Raw genomic sequence first — 15361 nt, 5'->3', positions numbered from 1 at the left:
GCTGGCAAGGAAGAGCGGGGGGCGAGGCAAAGGCGGCCGGGAGGCCGCTCTCTCCCTCCCGAGCAGGGCGCAGGCAGAGGGTCCCATCTGGAGAGGCCGGAGCCGGCGAACAGATGGATCCGGAGCGCCAGCTGCGGAGAGGCACTTTCATGTGCAAAGACTGATCTTCGGAGAATTGTTCCTTCCAACTTTGAAGCCGTGGCCGTGTCGGGCGCTCCGGGGAGCTGTTCCAGCAAGAGGGGCCTTGGCTGACACTCGTGTTACCGCACTCGCGGGCCTCGCTTACCCGTGTCTGACATGGCCTTGGCGGGTGCACGGGGCACTGTGGGGAACACGAGGTGCCAGGGCGGTGCTGAGGCTGCGACATTATCCGAGAAGTGATATCAGGCCTGTAGATGTGCAAAGTAAACACAGAACTGAGGTATCCTAGCAACCGAGGGATGCAAAACAGCCATCGCAAGAGCAAAAGCGGTTCGAATCGACATATAAACCCCTGCGGGTAACTGGCATTTGGTAAACACACGATCCAAGTGGTATAGTGCGAACACGACTGATGACAACTAATGAGTGTGGGTCGTGCACCTAATAGAGGTCTCCAAGTCTGGAATGGCAGTGAATTAGACGGAGAGCGAATGTTTGTTAGACGTGGATCGGCTGTTGGCATACAGCAACAGAGAGTAAATGACACCAGTTTGCGGCCTGGACACTGCACCTTAGATTCAGGAAGGTGAGACTGTGCATTGGTCCTCGTCAACTCACGGCTTTAAGTGGGCCAGCACCGGCAGTACTAAAAAGCACTATCGAGACCACAATCTCCCCCCCCCCCCTTTTTCCATCTCACTAAAGCCCTGCGTATACTATAATAATGGATGGTGTTTTTAAGGCGCTCTTGCTGCACCTTCATCTACAGGCACGCAGTGGTTTCACCTCTTTGGCTTCGTGCTTGTTTATACTGAACGGTGGGCATAGAAGGTCCGGGATATCTTCTTTTTACGTTTCTTTAGAAGCTTCAGGGGCTTTTGTTAGATTCAAAGGTCAGCGTGCGGACAAGTGTCCCTGGTAGGAATAGGTTTACTCCTCTATAAATGTTAGGCTTTGAGCAGGGGCCCGATGCCTGACTTTAGTTAACTCTTAATGGAATGATACATTGTTATGTTATACATTTTGTAACCTGCTTTAAATATAGCATATGGGTTAAGTGAAAAGCCTCGAACCTGGAGCCAATGGAGGGGCATTTATGGTTGGTTGAACGTGGAAAATACATACATATATGTGTAGATCGATCGATCTCTCAATCTCTCTCTATATATATATATATATATATATATATATATATCAATATCCTCCAACAAAACTGTCCAAGCTTTCAGGAGCGCACTCCTGCCTCTTTCTCGAAGGTCATTAGCATATTGAATCACACAGGTGTTTCTCTTTCAAGCAATTTATTCGCGCTGAGTGCGCACATTGCAGACACCATCCACAGCAAACTCCAGAACTTTTGCCCCATCTTTCTTCCCTGCCAAGGCCCTTGAAAAATCTATCAACTGCCAACTCACGGAACACCTGGAGAAATACAACCTTCTGGACATCTCCCAGTCTGGATTCCATACGAACCACAGCATCCAAACAGCCCACATCACCACCTCAGGCAAAATCACAGCCCTCCTGAACTGAGATGAAAAGTGCGGCCCTCATCCTCCGTGTCCTCTCAGCAGCTTTTGACAGTCTTCCACCGCAACCCTCATCAAGAGACTGCACCACATCGGAATTCCAGGAGACGCCTCAGGTGGATCCTCTCCTTCCTCATCGGAAGAACTCAGAAAATCTGCCTTTCTCCCTACACCTCTTAACACTAGCGCATCATCTGCAGCATCCTTCAAGGCTAATCCCTCAGCCCAACTCTTTTCAACACCTACATAACACCTCCCCGGAGACATCTTCAGAACCCAGGGACTGCATATCATCTCCTACACAGACGACACCAAGGTCCTCCTCTCACTATCAGAAGAGCCCTCCACCACAAGGACCAGTTTCCAAAGGTGTATGATGAAAAACGCCGATTGGATGAAACACAACTGCCTGAAACTCAACACTGAGACCCGCAACCTCGTCCTCATCCTAGACAGCAAGCTCAACATGAAAAACCAAAACCAGATCAACGCTGACTCCTCCGCCTGCTTACTCGCTCTTCGCATGCTCTGCAAGATCTTCAAATGGCTCCCGGTCAACACCAGACGTATCATCACCCAGGCACTAGTCACCAGCTGACTAGACTACGGCAACACACTGTATGCAGGAATCGCCTCGCACCTCCTGAAAAAACTACAGACCATACAGAGCTCCTAGGCCTTCCAAAGCGGACTCCCATCAACCCCACCTGAGGAAGCTCAAATGGTTAACCATGCAGAAGAGATGCCCTTCAAGGTCTTTTACCTATAAAGCCCTGCACAACCAATGACTGGCTTACGTCAACCACTGCCTGAACTGCCATCAACCCTCCAGACAAATGAACTCTGCCGCTCCTCACCTTGCTAACACACTTCACAAACAATGCCACAGTAGAGGTCGCTCGTTCTCTTAGCTCACCGTCAGGGCCTGGAACGACCTCCCTCTTCAAGTCCAGACAGCACCCTCTTTGCTGGAATCCAGAAAAGGACTCCAGACCTGGCTGACCAACTAAGCTTCTGCAAGATCCCCTGCGCATGGATACCCTCATGAGTGATTAACCACACTCTACAAGTTGAACTGATTGATTAGTACCAGTTTAAAACCCATATACAGCAATAAGCAACAGAAAGATGACCAGTTCATCTTTGTAAAGGGCCTTCCACAATGCGGCAAAACGTGTCGCTACATTTTTAGTAACTTTCAAACCGTTTGAGCTAGAAACAGTTTTTTTTAATGTTTAAATCTGAAGATTATGTGGCAGATGATGGACTGTGTGGCAAATGCAGTACATTATCTATCACTATGCGAAAATCACTGCAGCTACACAATCGCATGATTGCAGTGGCTCTACACTACGGTTTCTGGCGTTCTTCATTGGCTGAGCCAAGTGTACGTGTAGGCAGTCCTGTTCCAATGAGGACATGGTGGAGCCTTTACTACTGGATGCCCATTTAAGTAGAACATCTCTCATTTTGGGTCTGTCTAGGGGAATCTTTAACCTCAATCTGCAGAATATTTATTCACCTTCTACACACACTTTAAACCCTGGGCAGGCATGTTTGTTAATGTTGGCCAGTGGTCTTAAATGTATTGAAAAGTACTGGGGTAGTCCAGACGACTGGACGTAGCATAGGTAAGCTTTTTTTAGTTCTTGCCTACAGTCAGCTTAACTGTCCAAAGACCTCATGTTTCGAAAATACTTTAAACAGTATTTACATAGAAGTAGTGGTTGAGAGCGAGTGGGCTTTGGGTCAGCCACTTGATTCCATTGCATTTAATGGAAGGTTCCATTACACTGTCCCATTACAAAGTAGTACACCATATCACACACATGCCCTATCACTCCTCCCTCAACTTCTTATTCCTATACATTCTGCACATTAATTCACTCACCTTTAGTCACTCTGCTATATATACACATTACCGGTCTGTGTGATGACATAGCAGGGCTCATCACTTAGTGGTCCCGACTTTGGGCCCAAACAATGGTGGTGGACTTTTTTGTTTTGCAAGCGATTCCCGTAACCAAGTTAAAAAATCTTTTTGCATGACCACACCAACATAAATGGCCTGGCTGCAGGAATGCTGCAACCAGCAACAAAGTGCTATCTCGGACAGAGGATCCAGCCAGTAGCACGGATCGTTCTTTGGATGTAGAATGGAGTTGGAATGAGTTAGTGGCTTAAGGCACAGGGCCGCACAGTCAGTATGGGGTGAGTGACTTAGAAACAGCACAGTGGAAGTATTGTGGGGTAATGGTCGGAAGTTTAAGGGTACAGGTGCATGTTAGTGACTTGGGTACATGAACATGTAATTGGCCAGGAAAAGCTTCTGAATGCAGGAGAATGTATTAGGTCTAGTTCAGTAGCTTGGCTATATACGGAAGGGCAGTCTGTGTGGGGTAGTGGCTGACACATTAGTGACAGACTAGGATGCAGAATAAGGTGCGGGACCCCAGCTGGATGTTGAACAGTATACATGGGGAAGGTGAGTGGCTGGGACCCAGGATACTGTAGTAGAGTTCCCACTACTGGACTCAGATTACTAAAGTAGGGGTGGGTGACCTGCTTTGATCAGCATACAGCACTGAGTGGGTTAGTGTCATAGACAAAGGATGCTGTACTTGTGAAGATGTTGGTGGCTTGGACGCAGCTTTCATAGAAGGAGCCTGTGCAAATGTTGCTCACAAAGTGCTTCTTGCCCGTTCCCCTCCCTTTCCCTCCTGAATTCAAACCAGCCCTCTTACAGCATCCCCTAAAGCATGAATTGGGCAGAGAGCTATTCCTTAGGCACCGACTGCAGTGTCCATCATTTTAATAAATACATAACAGAAGTCCACGGACACCTGAACACTTCTCTCGCTAGGGCCACCGCCACAGCGCTTCTTACATATTTATAAAATTATTTTCCATCCGCCTATAAAATAAAATCCTTGTAAAATCATTTTTCCAATAAAAAGAAAAAAGATCATCGTAAACTGCCGAGTCACATTGGTGTCTGCGACGCGAGGTGAGAATAAGTTATGAACAGTCCTTTCTGTCAATGGTCCTAATGAGAAGGCTTCTTGGGCCCTTTTCCAAATTTGGCATCCAATCCGAGACCTGTGGAGAAAGAGGATAAGACATTAAAGGTAAGAACAGACATGCCATGTAGCAGAGGATCAAAAGGGATGTAGCCTATCAGAAACAAGGAGATTTCCCGACAGCTACTTTAAGTAGCTAGATTGACTTGGGTAGCAACAGTCACATTTTTGAACCCCTCAAACTGGGGTGGGGGGAGGGGGAGAGGAGGGGTCGTCTTAATCCCATGGTGGCCAAGAGAAGCAGCATGCTGATAACATTGCTTGTTTTTAGGAGGTAAAAATGAGCTGTGGTAGGCCACTCTATGCTGGGCCATCATCAACATATTGTGTCATTTATATCCAGGCTCGGAGTAAGTGTCATAGGGGAAGAACTCCAAATATTCCTCAATCCTCCTCCGGCCCCATTTCCAATAATCACACCGTGAATGCTTTTACACTTTAATAAGGCCTGGCTGACAAGAACAGTGTGTTTGGGTATTTCATTGTATTTTTAAAAAAGAGTAACAGAACTTACCTACAATGTTTAAACATGTTTAGTCATAATTAAACATTGCAAATGTAATACAACTGTGATACATTTGCTGGGGTGGGGGCCCAATGATTTATTTTTCACACAGGGGGGCATTAAAAAGTTTGAAGGGCACTTATCTGAAGGCACCAACGCAACAGCTTCTCTCTAGCAGTGGAACATTTCATTTCAGAGTTTAGGCCGTAAAACCACAGCAGAGCAGTCTTGTTACTATCATTGTAACCTTCGGTGTGTACTAATAATAATAATCCACATTTGTAAAGCGCACAATCACCCGTAAGGGTCTCTAGGCGCTGGAGGCCGTCGGGAAGATTAAGCGGGCTATTGCCCAGAGTCACATGGTGCTGGGCTAACCTGCCGCCGGTGCCGGGGATCGAACCGTGATCCCCAGATTCCAGCGTCAGTCGCCCTGGCCGCGGCGCCACACCTCTCCCTCTACTGTACTACCCTTCCAACCTTTATACAATCCAGCTATAACTTTAAATCCACGTGTTTCCTTCAGAACAGGGATAAGAAGGCAGTTCATGGAGGTCTCCTCAATCAAACTATTTCACAAAAACAAAGGATCCGAAATACAGAAGACCCATCAAGACTGCTTCCTCTAGAAGATCTAATGACCGTAGCGCATTATCCTTAACCCCCCGTGCAGGCCTCACAGTCATGCAGGACATGGCTACGATATATCACTGGGTGTCCAGACAGAAGCCTCACACACTCGTGTGATTATTCGAGCTTTTTGCTGCTACTTCATGTCATTGTATAATATCACACCTCCAACTAGAAAGCAATCACCTGTTTTGGAACGCCTTACATCACCTCTTTATCAATAAAGAGTATCTAGCTGTTACATAGGTATTGCTATAGCGCAAAGAGACCCTTTAGGTTTAAAGTCACCTCTATGAGGATTAATTTACCTTATTCGTTACTATGTTAGAGTCGGTACGCTCTTTCCCTTTGGCATTTATATGAGTAACCTGCCGCCTGCTGTTGAGCGTGGGAACTGCGAGTCCAGCGGTTAATTCAGATTTTTGCGCACTGGTAGCATGATCGCATGTGCACCTCTCATTCCCTGCACTTATGAGTGCCCGCCCCCTCCTCCGAACCACTACTTTCTTGAAACAAGCATTTGCAATGCAATAGGTCTCGCATTATTTAAGTTTGAGCTACTAGTACTGTAAATGGCAATGTTTTTATTTTTATTTATGCGCTATTTTAATTTTCTTTGCATAAAAAGGTACATATAAAATATGTGTTGTAGAAAAGTCATTTATGCAGTATTTACATTTTCTTTGCATAAAAAAGTACATATACAATATTTCTTGTAGAAAAGTTAAACATTTTAATGATGTGCCTAAATAATTTTTATATGTACATTCTATTTGCAAACGGATGGGGTGGGGGGGGGGGTCTGAAAACTGAAGGAGGGCCTCGGGCCAGAACATCCTAACAATCATATTTTTTCATGTTTCAAATTATTTGTGGACACTTTTTCCAAAACAACATACTTGCAATTTAACAGCGAACAACAGGCTGACTCTATTTGGCCCCACCCCCTTTTGCGCCTAAGACCCCTGTCCTCACGCCCTTCCCAGTGGAACTCCGGGCAATTTGTGGTATCCCTTAGTAAATCTTTTTAATTTCTAGCACACGAAAGGAGACCACAGTCACTTATGTGCCTGCGTCACCGTGGTGGATTCAAGAAGCTTCCCACGGCGTCCAGTTCTTACTGGAAAGCCGCTGTTATTGGCGAGCTTGCACTGATCCTAAACAAAGTGGTATTTTCTGTGTAACTGGTCCCCCCGGCCAGGGCAGACTGAAGTGGCTCTAACCAGATTTCTACTGCTCCTTGCTCAGTAATTGCTGCTTCTACATGCCGGCTGCAAACCTGAAAACACCTGGAGATCTTTTCCGTCCGTCTGAATTTCTTGAATTTAGCGGTTGTGTTTTTAATTTGCTACATTAAAATATTAATGAAGCACTCAACAAGAGGAACAATAAAAATACACCCTTTACATTTGTTTCACACCATACTATCCCACTGAGACACCCACACTGCCTTCAGCTACAACCCAGTTGTGCCCGGCTATATATACCTGGATGCAGCTCAATTCAAATTATGCACAAGAGTGATTGATATGCTGCCTGGAAAAAAAAATACCTTCCTGGAAAAAGCACCGTTTCAGCAAGAGAGACAGAAAGAGACGGGGCAGCTGACAACGGCAGATGAGGAAAAGCGGACTTCAAAATGAAATTAATCATACCTGAATACACTGGCACCTGAAGAACCTCCGCAACAGAAGCAGGCTGCACGATCGGGCACCGACCAGTTCTTTGCTTGCCGCTCCTGAGATGCATGCTACACGAATCACGGGCAGCCCCCCTGGTCCCCCCACATTGGCAGGCCACAATCAGTGATGGATGCGTGCCACACAGAGACGGTACAGACCTGGCTGCCTTCAGCTCGAGGGGTGGGCGGGGTAATCATGTGCCTGCGGCCTGCGCAGAGGCAGGCCCATTAATCATCGGACCTCCAGGCTCCAGTTCGTGACTGCTGTGCGCGAAGCGCTCAGAGAGGTGTGTGATTGTGGGCTCGTCACCCAGTTCAGCAGTAGAATTGTCCTGCGACCAGGAAGTCAGGCAGGCCGGGGGCGGTACTGCGGGACACCTCTGTGACGTCATTCCCGGGCCGCGCTCTGATTGGCTGCTGGCCCGGGACCTGACGTGCAGGAAGAGGAGCCGGCAGCAGGAAGTGGCGTGAGCTTTGCGGCCCCGGGGCTCCCGTGACCAGAAAGGAGCCCTGGATACTGTTTCCCTTAAAGTCCCGGTCCCGAGATGGGGGACCGGGTGAAGACCCGCGGGGCGAAGCGGGCGCACTGAGGAGGCGGGGCTCCCATGCGGAGAGAGAGCCTGCAGCTGCGGAGGAAGGGAAGGAGCCTGGAGACCCGGGGAGCGCCCGCCAGACACCGGTGAGTGGAGCCGGGAGGAGAGGGGCTGGTGTGTGTGAAGGGGTCTCTGTGTATGCGTGTAGGTGCGGCGGCGGCGACGGGGGGTGTGCCTGTGTATGCGTGTGTATGTGCGCATGCGTGAGTGCTGTGTATGCGTGTGCCTGTGATGTGCGCATGCGTGAATGTTGGTGCGCGTGCAAGCAGCTGAATCCAGCCGGGGAGAAGCGCGTGACAGTTTTTTGTCCGTCATTCCCCCGTGTCAGCTCGCTATAAGTCTCCAGCCTGGACGCATCCTTCGGATGCGATATCCAGGCGAGACCTAAAAATGCACCCGAGTAGTGTGTGGCTTTTGGCTGATGTCGGAGTGTGCAGTGGAAGCAGATCGCGAGGCTAGCCGGAGCCTCTGTGGTCACAGACACACGGATGTGGCAGGGTGTGCAGAGTAACGGCGCACTGGGAAGCACCCGAGTAATCACCAGCGGCTGATTCCTTCAGGCATCCCACCCATCCCTTTCTGTATACTACAGGCACTACATTAGCCAGTGTGGACCACGCCGGACAGACACTGGGTGCAAGCTGTGCTCCGCGTGGAGTGCAGCATTGAGAAATGCAGCACCTGCTCTCTCGGGCAAACGTGGTAAAAAATGTGAGCGGCATAAGGGAAATACATAGTTCTTACGACTCGAGGTAAAAGCAGGGCTTTAAGTGGGCCGGGTCTGAGCACCGGCAGTTTTTTAAAGGGGACCTCGAAACGGGTCTCTACCGGGCCCGCTTTCGGTCCGTTTATTCCCGGACTGCAGTGTCACCAGGCCCCTCATGTAAGCGTGCTCACACTGCTCACTTCTCACTAGTGGAGAAGATACAGCATGTCGTCATCACAGGTGAGCGCTGCAGGAGAAGGGAACTCCTTGAAAGAGTCATTTTCTCTTCGGATTTCCCTTCTCTTTTTGAAACTCAGCAGCAACATTGTAATGGTGTCACCAGGGCTTTAAGTGGAAACGTTGTCAATATATACAAGCCATAGTTGCTGCTTATTTATGGTGTGCAACTAACAAGCATTGACAAAGCCAATAGTCCTGACTTCTTGTAGGTACGATGTTACTTGTTGTATTATATATTTTGATGCAATTACAGAAACAGCAAAATACCAGTTGGGCGGCACACTATGCTAATTAAGCACAGATTGTTATTTTACGCGTTAAACCACGCCCTTAAGTACAATGACCACGCCCCTTTGAGAGAGGCCCTCCACCCCCAGTTTTTTCATCCCACCTAAAGCCCTGGGTAAAAGTGCAACCAGAGTCTGACATCCAGATTGTGCACTGTGTCCTCAACCGAGGAGGTAGCAATACGTCGCACAGTCAATCTTGTTTTAACGCCATGTCACCACCATTGTTTAGGTCTAAAGTGGAGGGATGCTCTGGACGGCCCTGCTCCTAATGGAATCGAGTTAATTGTTCTCAGTTGCAATAATCTTCAGTTCATGTATGCACCTTACTATTAGAAAGGAGCCTTCCAAGAAAAAAAAGTTTATTTTCATGAGGCTATAGGCTGAAAAGTTCGAGCATCACCCTGACTGGAGTCTGGGTTTCATAGAGACAGCAAGATGGCGGACAGTAAGACGTTACTAGAACACACACACCAGTGGAGGAGACAGACTGCTGAAGCCTGTCTGAATAGGTGCCTGTGGCTTCCAGATGGACGTTGCTGGTGTTAACGTCCTCTTTCAGTCAGAAGATGTCGAAAGGTAATGCCTTCAGCCACCTAACAAGTATGCCGATTGCCTTCATTTCCTGTGGCTGAGTAGCAAAACCTCAGCCATGTCTTGCACTGAGAAGCCACCAGGCTACCTGCAAAGATGGCAAAGTGTGCAAAACCATGTACTGAAGATAACCAGCTGGAGAGAATGCAGTTGTGCACACTCTCCTTCTATGGACAGGAGGGTTCTTCTCTTGAGTAGGCGGACGTGGTCCTTTCGAGATCGATGGCGCAAGGGGGGGGGGCACTAGAATGACCAAACATTGAGGGCTGTCTCAAGTCTTCGATAGGTAACTAAAAGCAGAGGTGGTGGAACGAAGACTATACTTACATAGGCACCATCACTAAGGAACGCCCCATGGACCCAAGCTCCTTGGTCATCAAACCAGTGACACACAAAATCCAACCAAGAGGTTGATATCAGATACCAGTTGGAACCAAGCAAAAGGACATAGAAGGCACAGAGTCATAATCTGGCAGCTAGCCAAATGTGCAACATGGAGCTGTAAGGTGTGCATGTGGAACTTGGCATAGGGAACTACCCCTAAGCATAACAACTTTAACCCCAGAACCCACTGGAACAAGCAGACTAGTCAGGCTTGCTGTTACAAAGTGGTACACATTCTGTACTATGGCCATTTCTCTCCCCCAGAGGATGGAAGGCCTTCGCCAGGCAGAAATCCAGAATTACCCTGGACATCTGAATTACTTTGCAGAGCTCCAATAGCCACCGGAGTTAGCTCAGTAGGACACAATATTGAAAGCCCCCAGTGCCACAGGAAGACTAGACTCTCTTCCTGGACTCTGTTTTGATGACATGGTCACACAGGTGAGAGTAGCACTGAACTATCTGTAGCCACAGAAAGGAGATACTAAAGCAAATATCTTGGCACTGACAGACAGAGTCACATTGTGGCCCAGTCATTTTACTTCTCTAGTTGTGCTGAATGCTCACAATGAATCAGAGGGGAGTTATGTGATCCTCAAGGATGGACAGGTGAAAGTAGGCATCCTGTAGATTCAACAAATATAACTAGTCTTCAGGTCAGATACTGGCAGCCTTCCAGAATAAAGGTAGCATAATCAACTTCTGCACTGGGATAAACAGATATTGGGTTGGGTGACTAATGCATCCGCTCCAGGCAGGGCCGGACTGAGAACCAAAACCGGCCCTGGCAAAGTGCTCGGCCGGCCCCCTGGGGGAGCGACCGAGCTCTTTGCCGGGGCCGGTTTTCGGCCGATTTTGTTACAGGGCCAATTTTGCAGCTATGCTGCAAAAACGGCCCTGTAACAAAACCGGCCCCCACCCTTGCGGCGCACCGGGGGATTGCCCGGTGCCCGCAACGGTCAGTCCGGGCCTGGCTCCAGGGATCTGGGTTCCACTTCATGCCTACAGGTTCCAATCTGGCATGTCAACTCTGCTTTGATTTGATTTATGGTTTAGTAAAGTGCACATATGCCCATAGGCGTCTTGGCACTGGAGGTACGGGGAGACTACGGCAGCAGAGACCGGTTAACCAGATGTGAATAACCATGTTTTTACCAATTTCCTGAATGAAAGCAGGGAGGTGCTGTTTTTGATTTCAATGGGAGCAGGTTCCAGTCTTTAGCTGCATGTAGCAGGAAGCTTCTTCCTTCCCACCTGACCTGTTTGAAACAGGGAATCTGAATCAATTTTGCCTGGCTGGATCTCAGTTTCCTGGGTGGCTCGTAGAGTTTGAGGTTCTTAAGAACTGGGAGCCGAAACCTTTGAGGGCTTTATATGCTAGACAAACTGATTTGAATCCGATTCTTTTTACCATAGAGAGCCAATGTAGGGCACCTAGATGATGTGCAATAGGTTCAGACCTGGGAATGTCCAGTACCAGCCTTGCTGCTGCATTTTGCAGGCGCTGTAGTTTAGCTAAGTGCTAGACTTGCATCCCGGCTTACAGAGCATTCCCATAGTCTAACCTTGATAGGGCCAAAGTCGTGACTACCGTTTTACGGGAGTCAAAGGGAATGAATGGCAGGAGCTTCCTAATCATTTTCAGGATATACCACATGGTGGATATTAGTTTGTTAGTCTGGGCGTCGAACAGTGATCCTTCCAAGGTTTATGTAAGGAGTACCACTGAGTTGGGTAACAAACATCTAATTTGATCACCAAGAGACCCAGATTTGGGCGAGCTTGCACTTTACAAATACACATTATGGTATGTTTATCATAAAGATTCAATAGGGGGCAGAGCTCTCCAGCCATTTTCTGTATAAGCAGTTGAAATAATGTCACTGCACCTTTATCTGAGGCAAGACGTGCTCTACTGTTCCTACATGAAGGCACATTCTGAGATTCCCGGGATGGGGATTGAGGCAGAACCAGCGTTGATGAGAACTGACTTTCTTCACCAATGAGAGTATCTACACGTCAGCGGCTACTTCTGTCCAGTGAAGACAGCTTGGAGTAGAGGAGAGACTGACGTGAATTAGACTTCATAGTGTGGCACAGAGATGGACACCAGGTCTCTAGGAGAATCCTTGGTCAGTGTAGAGGTCTGGGCAATAGTTGTTCCTCTGAAGTGCCTCTTCTTCAATTGCTGGTTGGTGCCCAAGGAGGCAGTTCCTCCCTTGAGTTTAGAGTAAATTGGATACCCTAACCCTGAAAGCATGAAAGGCATTCACCAGTTGGTAAAGAAGAAGTGGTCTCAGAGGCAACACAAAGGAATGTGATAAGACTGTGAAAACATTCATTTTGTTCGTCTGATCGACCCGGTCGATTCGATTCAATATACTTTATTCGGTTTGTTGAAACAACCATAAAGGCAATTCCAGAAGTAAAAATATACTTCTAAAATCAATAACACAATATAATAACGTATTCCATGATCATGAATGAGAAAGATGATCGTGTTATTAACCCCTTCGACGCTGACGACGAGCTGGGCTCGTCATGAGGTAGCCTCCTGCTACGCTGATGACAAGCCCAGCTCGTCACGTAACATGCGAATCCATAAAAGTCAGCGTGCGGGCGGAATTCCGCCCGCACGCATGCGGTTAAGTTAAATAATGTGGCATAATGGCATATTCCAGATATGTTTAAGAACGAGCAGTTCATAACAGAATTACACATTCTCGCATAATTTCTATTTCTTGATCAATTAACAGGGACAATACCTTTCCGCACATAAATTGCTTTTAAAATGAATGACGCAATCTAAAAGCATATTCCCGGATCATTCAGTGCAAGAAGCAAGTTCATAGCAGCAAGGTACGATCTTGCATTATATTTTATAAAAAGCAGTTTCAGATAAAAAAACATCGAAAACACAAGTAAAAGTTACAAAAGAGCATAAAGTGCACTGTGCTTGGTTTCGAAAGATCGAAACAAGGGCAGGTTGTAGAATCCAGGGGGCATGTTTTCATAACTGGGAAAGCGACTCGATGATAGACTATGCCTAATCTCAATCTAGTCAATACACAGCAATGTGAAAATGTAGTCAATGTGATCAAATATTCTTAGATTCCTCTTCAGAATTCAATTGATTGATAACATTTAAAAGTCGATTGTTACTCTATGGCACTCCTACGGGTTTCTTTCTTGTATGCCAAGAATAAATCCATGGTTTCCATTTTGTTTATAGAAGCCACCTGTCCCGGGTTGTAAAAAATCTGCATATTAAATAGGTTGCTATATATGTCACTAATATACTTTAATCACAGGATGTGAGATTTTACTTCAAGGAGTAAACAATCTTGGATGATAGATTGAGTAAAGGCTGTTTCGTCTTTAGCCCATATAGCTCTCCATACCAGCAGCGGCCGCACGCCGTCAAATCTGCTAGGTATGTCACATCCACCTCCAAGTAGGCCACAAAATTGTATGATCAACTAAATCAAATAGACTACTAAGATCTGCAAAACATAGGTATAGTCTGCCTTGTTTTGCACATGTATATTTACCTATTAGCAGTTGTAGGTTAATGTATTGTTTTATAGTCCCTAATCCTCTCCTAAAACCGTATTGCGCTGGAGAAAGAATATTCTCGTTTACCCACTCTTCCAGTCGCATTACTAAAACTTTGCTCATTACTTTTACAGATGAGTCTAAGTGACTTTGGGGCATTAACTTTTAGCTTCTGACTTATCGCCTTTTTTATAGATAGGGATAATAACTGACTGACCCCACGAATGGGGTATACACTCTTGCGCCCCCATAGATCAACTGCAGCTTTGTATACATCTACTGGGACCCCATCTGGGCCCAGGGCTTTACCTCCTGTGCTTCTCTTCAAACCTTCCTGCATTTCTTCCACTGTACTATTTAGTGTTAGAACGACCCTGTCATTTCAGGGTTTCAACGCGTTCTTGCCAAACAATAGCTCCATTAATTTTTCCTGACTAAAGCCACGATTGCTAGTGTATGAGGGAGATTCGTAGCTCCCAGAACAGTCTCCTTGCTCAGGCTGAACATAAACACTCTTGACTATAAACTGAGTTGAAGGAGGCAAACTGGTCCAACCCTGGTAGCAGGTGGAGCCAAGTAGCTGGCCAAGGATGGCACGGTCTTGCCTGAGGAAAAGACGGCCCAACTTGTACACATTCTAGTCCTATGATTCAAAAGACTCCGCTTCCTTGTTCATTTTGAGAGGACAACAACTTGCCATTCAACTTACCATTCAGGGGCGCCACCATCACAATCAGACTGGCTGGTGGTTTTCAAGAGAAAGACTGGACTGCAATCTTTAATATTCTAGAACTTCATTTATGTATTTTTATCTATTCAATTATAAAGAACTGCTTGGATCCTTCCTCTTACTTTGAGATTGCTGACTGGGACAATGCTTCCTAAAGATCTCCTGAACCTGGAGGTCAATGGCTGTGATGAGCTTTAGTGAAGAATAATCTGCTGCTATCAAAACAGGGAAGAGGGAGAATGACACCGGTGTGCGTTAACACTACTTAAGGAAATTTCGATCTCACCACATGGTGGTATGGTACCCACATAGATGTGAACAACAACGTACCAGGGCACAATTGCACAACACTTGTTAAAACAAACCCACCAATACCTACAGATCGTAAAGCTGCTTTTTAATAGCTACAAAATACCTTGAGCAGAAGAGAGCGAATGGAACACCCCAGGAGGGTGGTGTATTCATTTATTTAAACAAAATTGATTCAATAAAATAACACTCACACAGAAATGAGTAATAATGCATCTGAACTGCCCTGCAACATTCAATTATACACTTTTGTCAGCCAAGTTGCACTCTCATGACAGAGCTTATTTATTGAACTTTGAGGCTCAACACAAGTGGGTACTAACGAATGCTTGATGTCGGAGGCCCTGGCCAAGCAAAATGGCCAATCGGATGCACTGAAACTGTGCTCCACTGCTAC

At 46.8% G+C, this 15361-nt stretch overlaps 1 protein-coding gene across 4 annotated transcripts in view; it reads right to left on the bottom strand.

The window, feature by feature from the left end:
- Window positions 1-4447: 4447 nt before the first annotated feature.
- Window positions 4448-15361, bottom strand: part of SLC35B1 (solute carrier family 35 member B1) — a 252538-nt gene continuing 241624 nt past the window's right edge. For all 4 annotated transcript variants that reach the window (XM_078645262.1, XM_078645263.1, XM_078645264.1 and 1 more), the window contains one exon: window positions 4448-4769. In XM_078645262.1, coding sequence (XP_078501388.1) covers window positions 4717-4769 — 53 coding nt within the window. In that variant the 3' untranslated portion in view covers window positions 4448-4716. The remainder of the gene's footprint in view (window positions 4770-15361) is intronic.

The sequence above is a fragment of the Lissotriton helveticus genome, chromosome 5_1 (assembly GCF_964261635.1).
Source record: "Lissotriton helveticus chromosome 5_1, aLisHel1.1, whole genome shotgun sequence".
NCBI lineage: Eukaryota > Metazoa > Chordata > Amphibia > Caudata > Salamandridae > Lissotriton > Lissotriton helveticus.
This window is presented reverse-complemented; position numbering and strand designations above follow the sequence as displayed.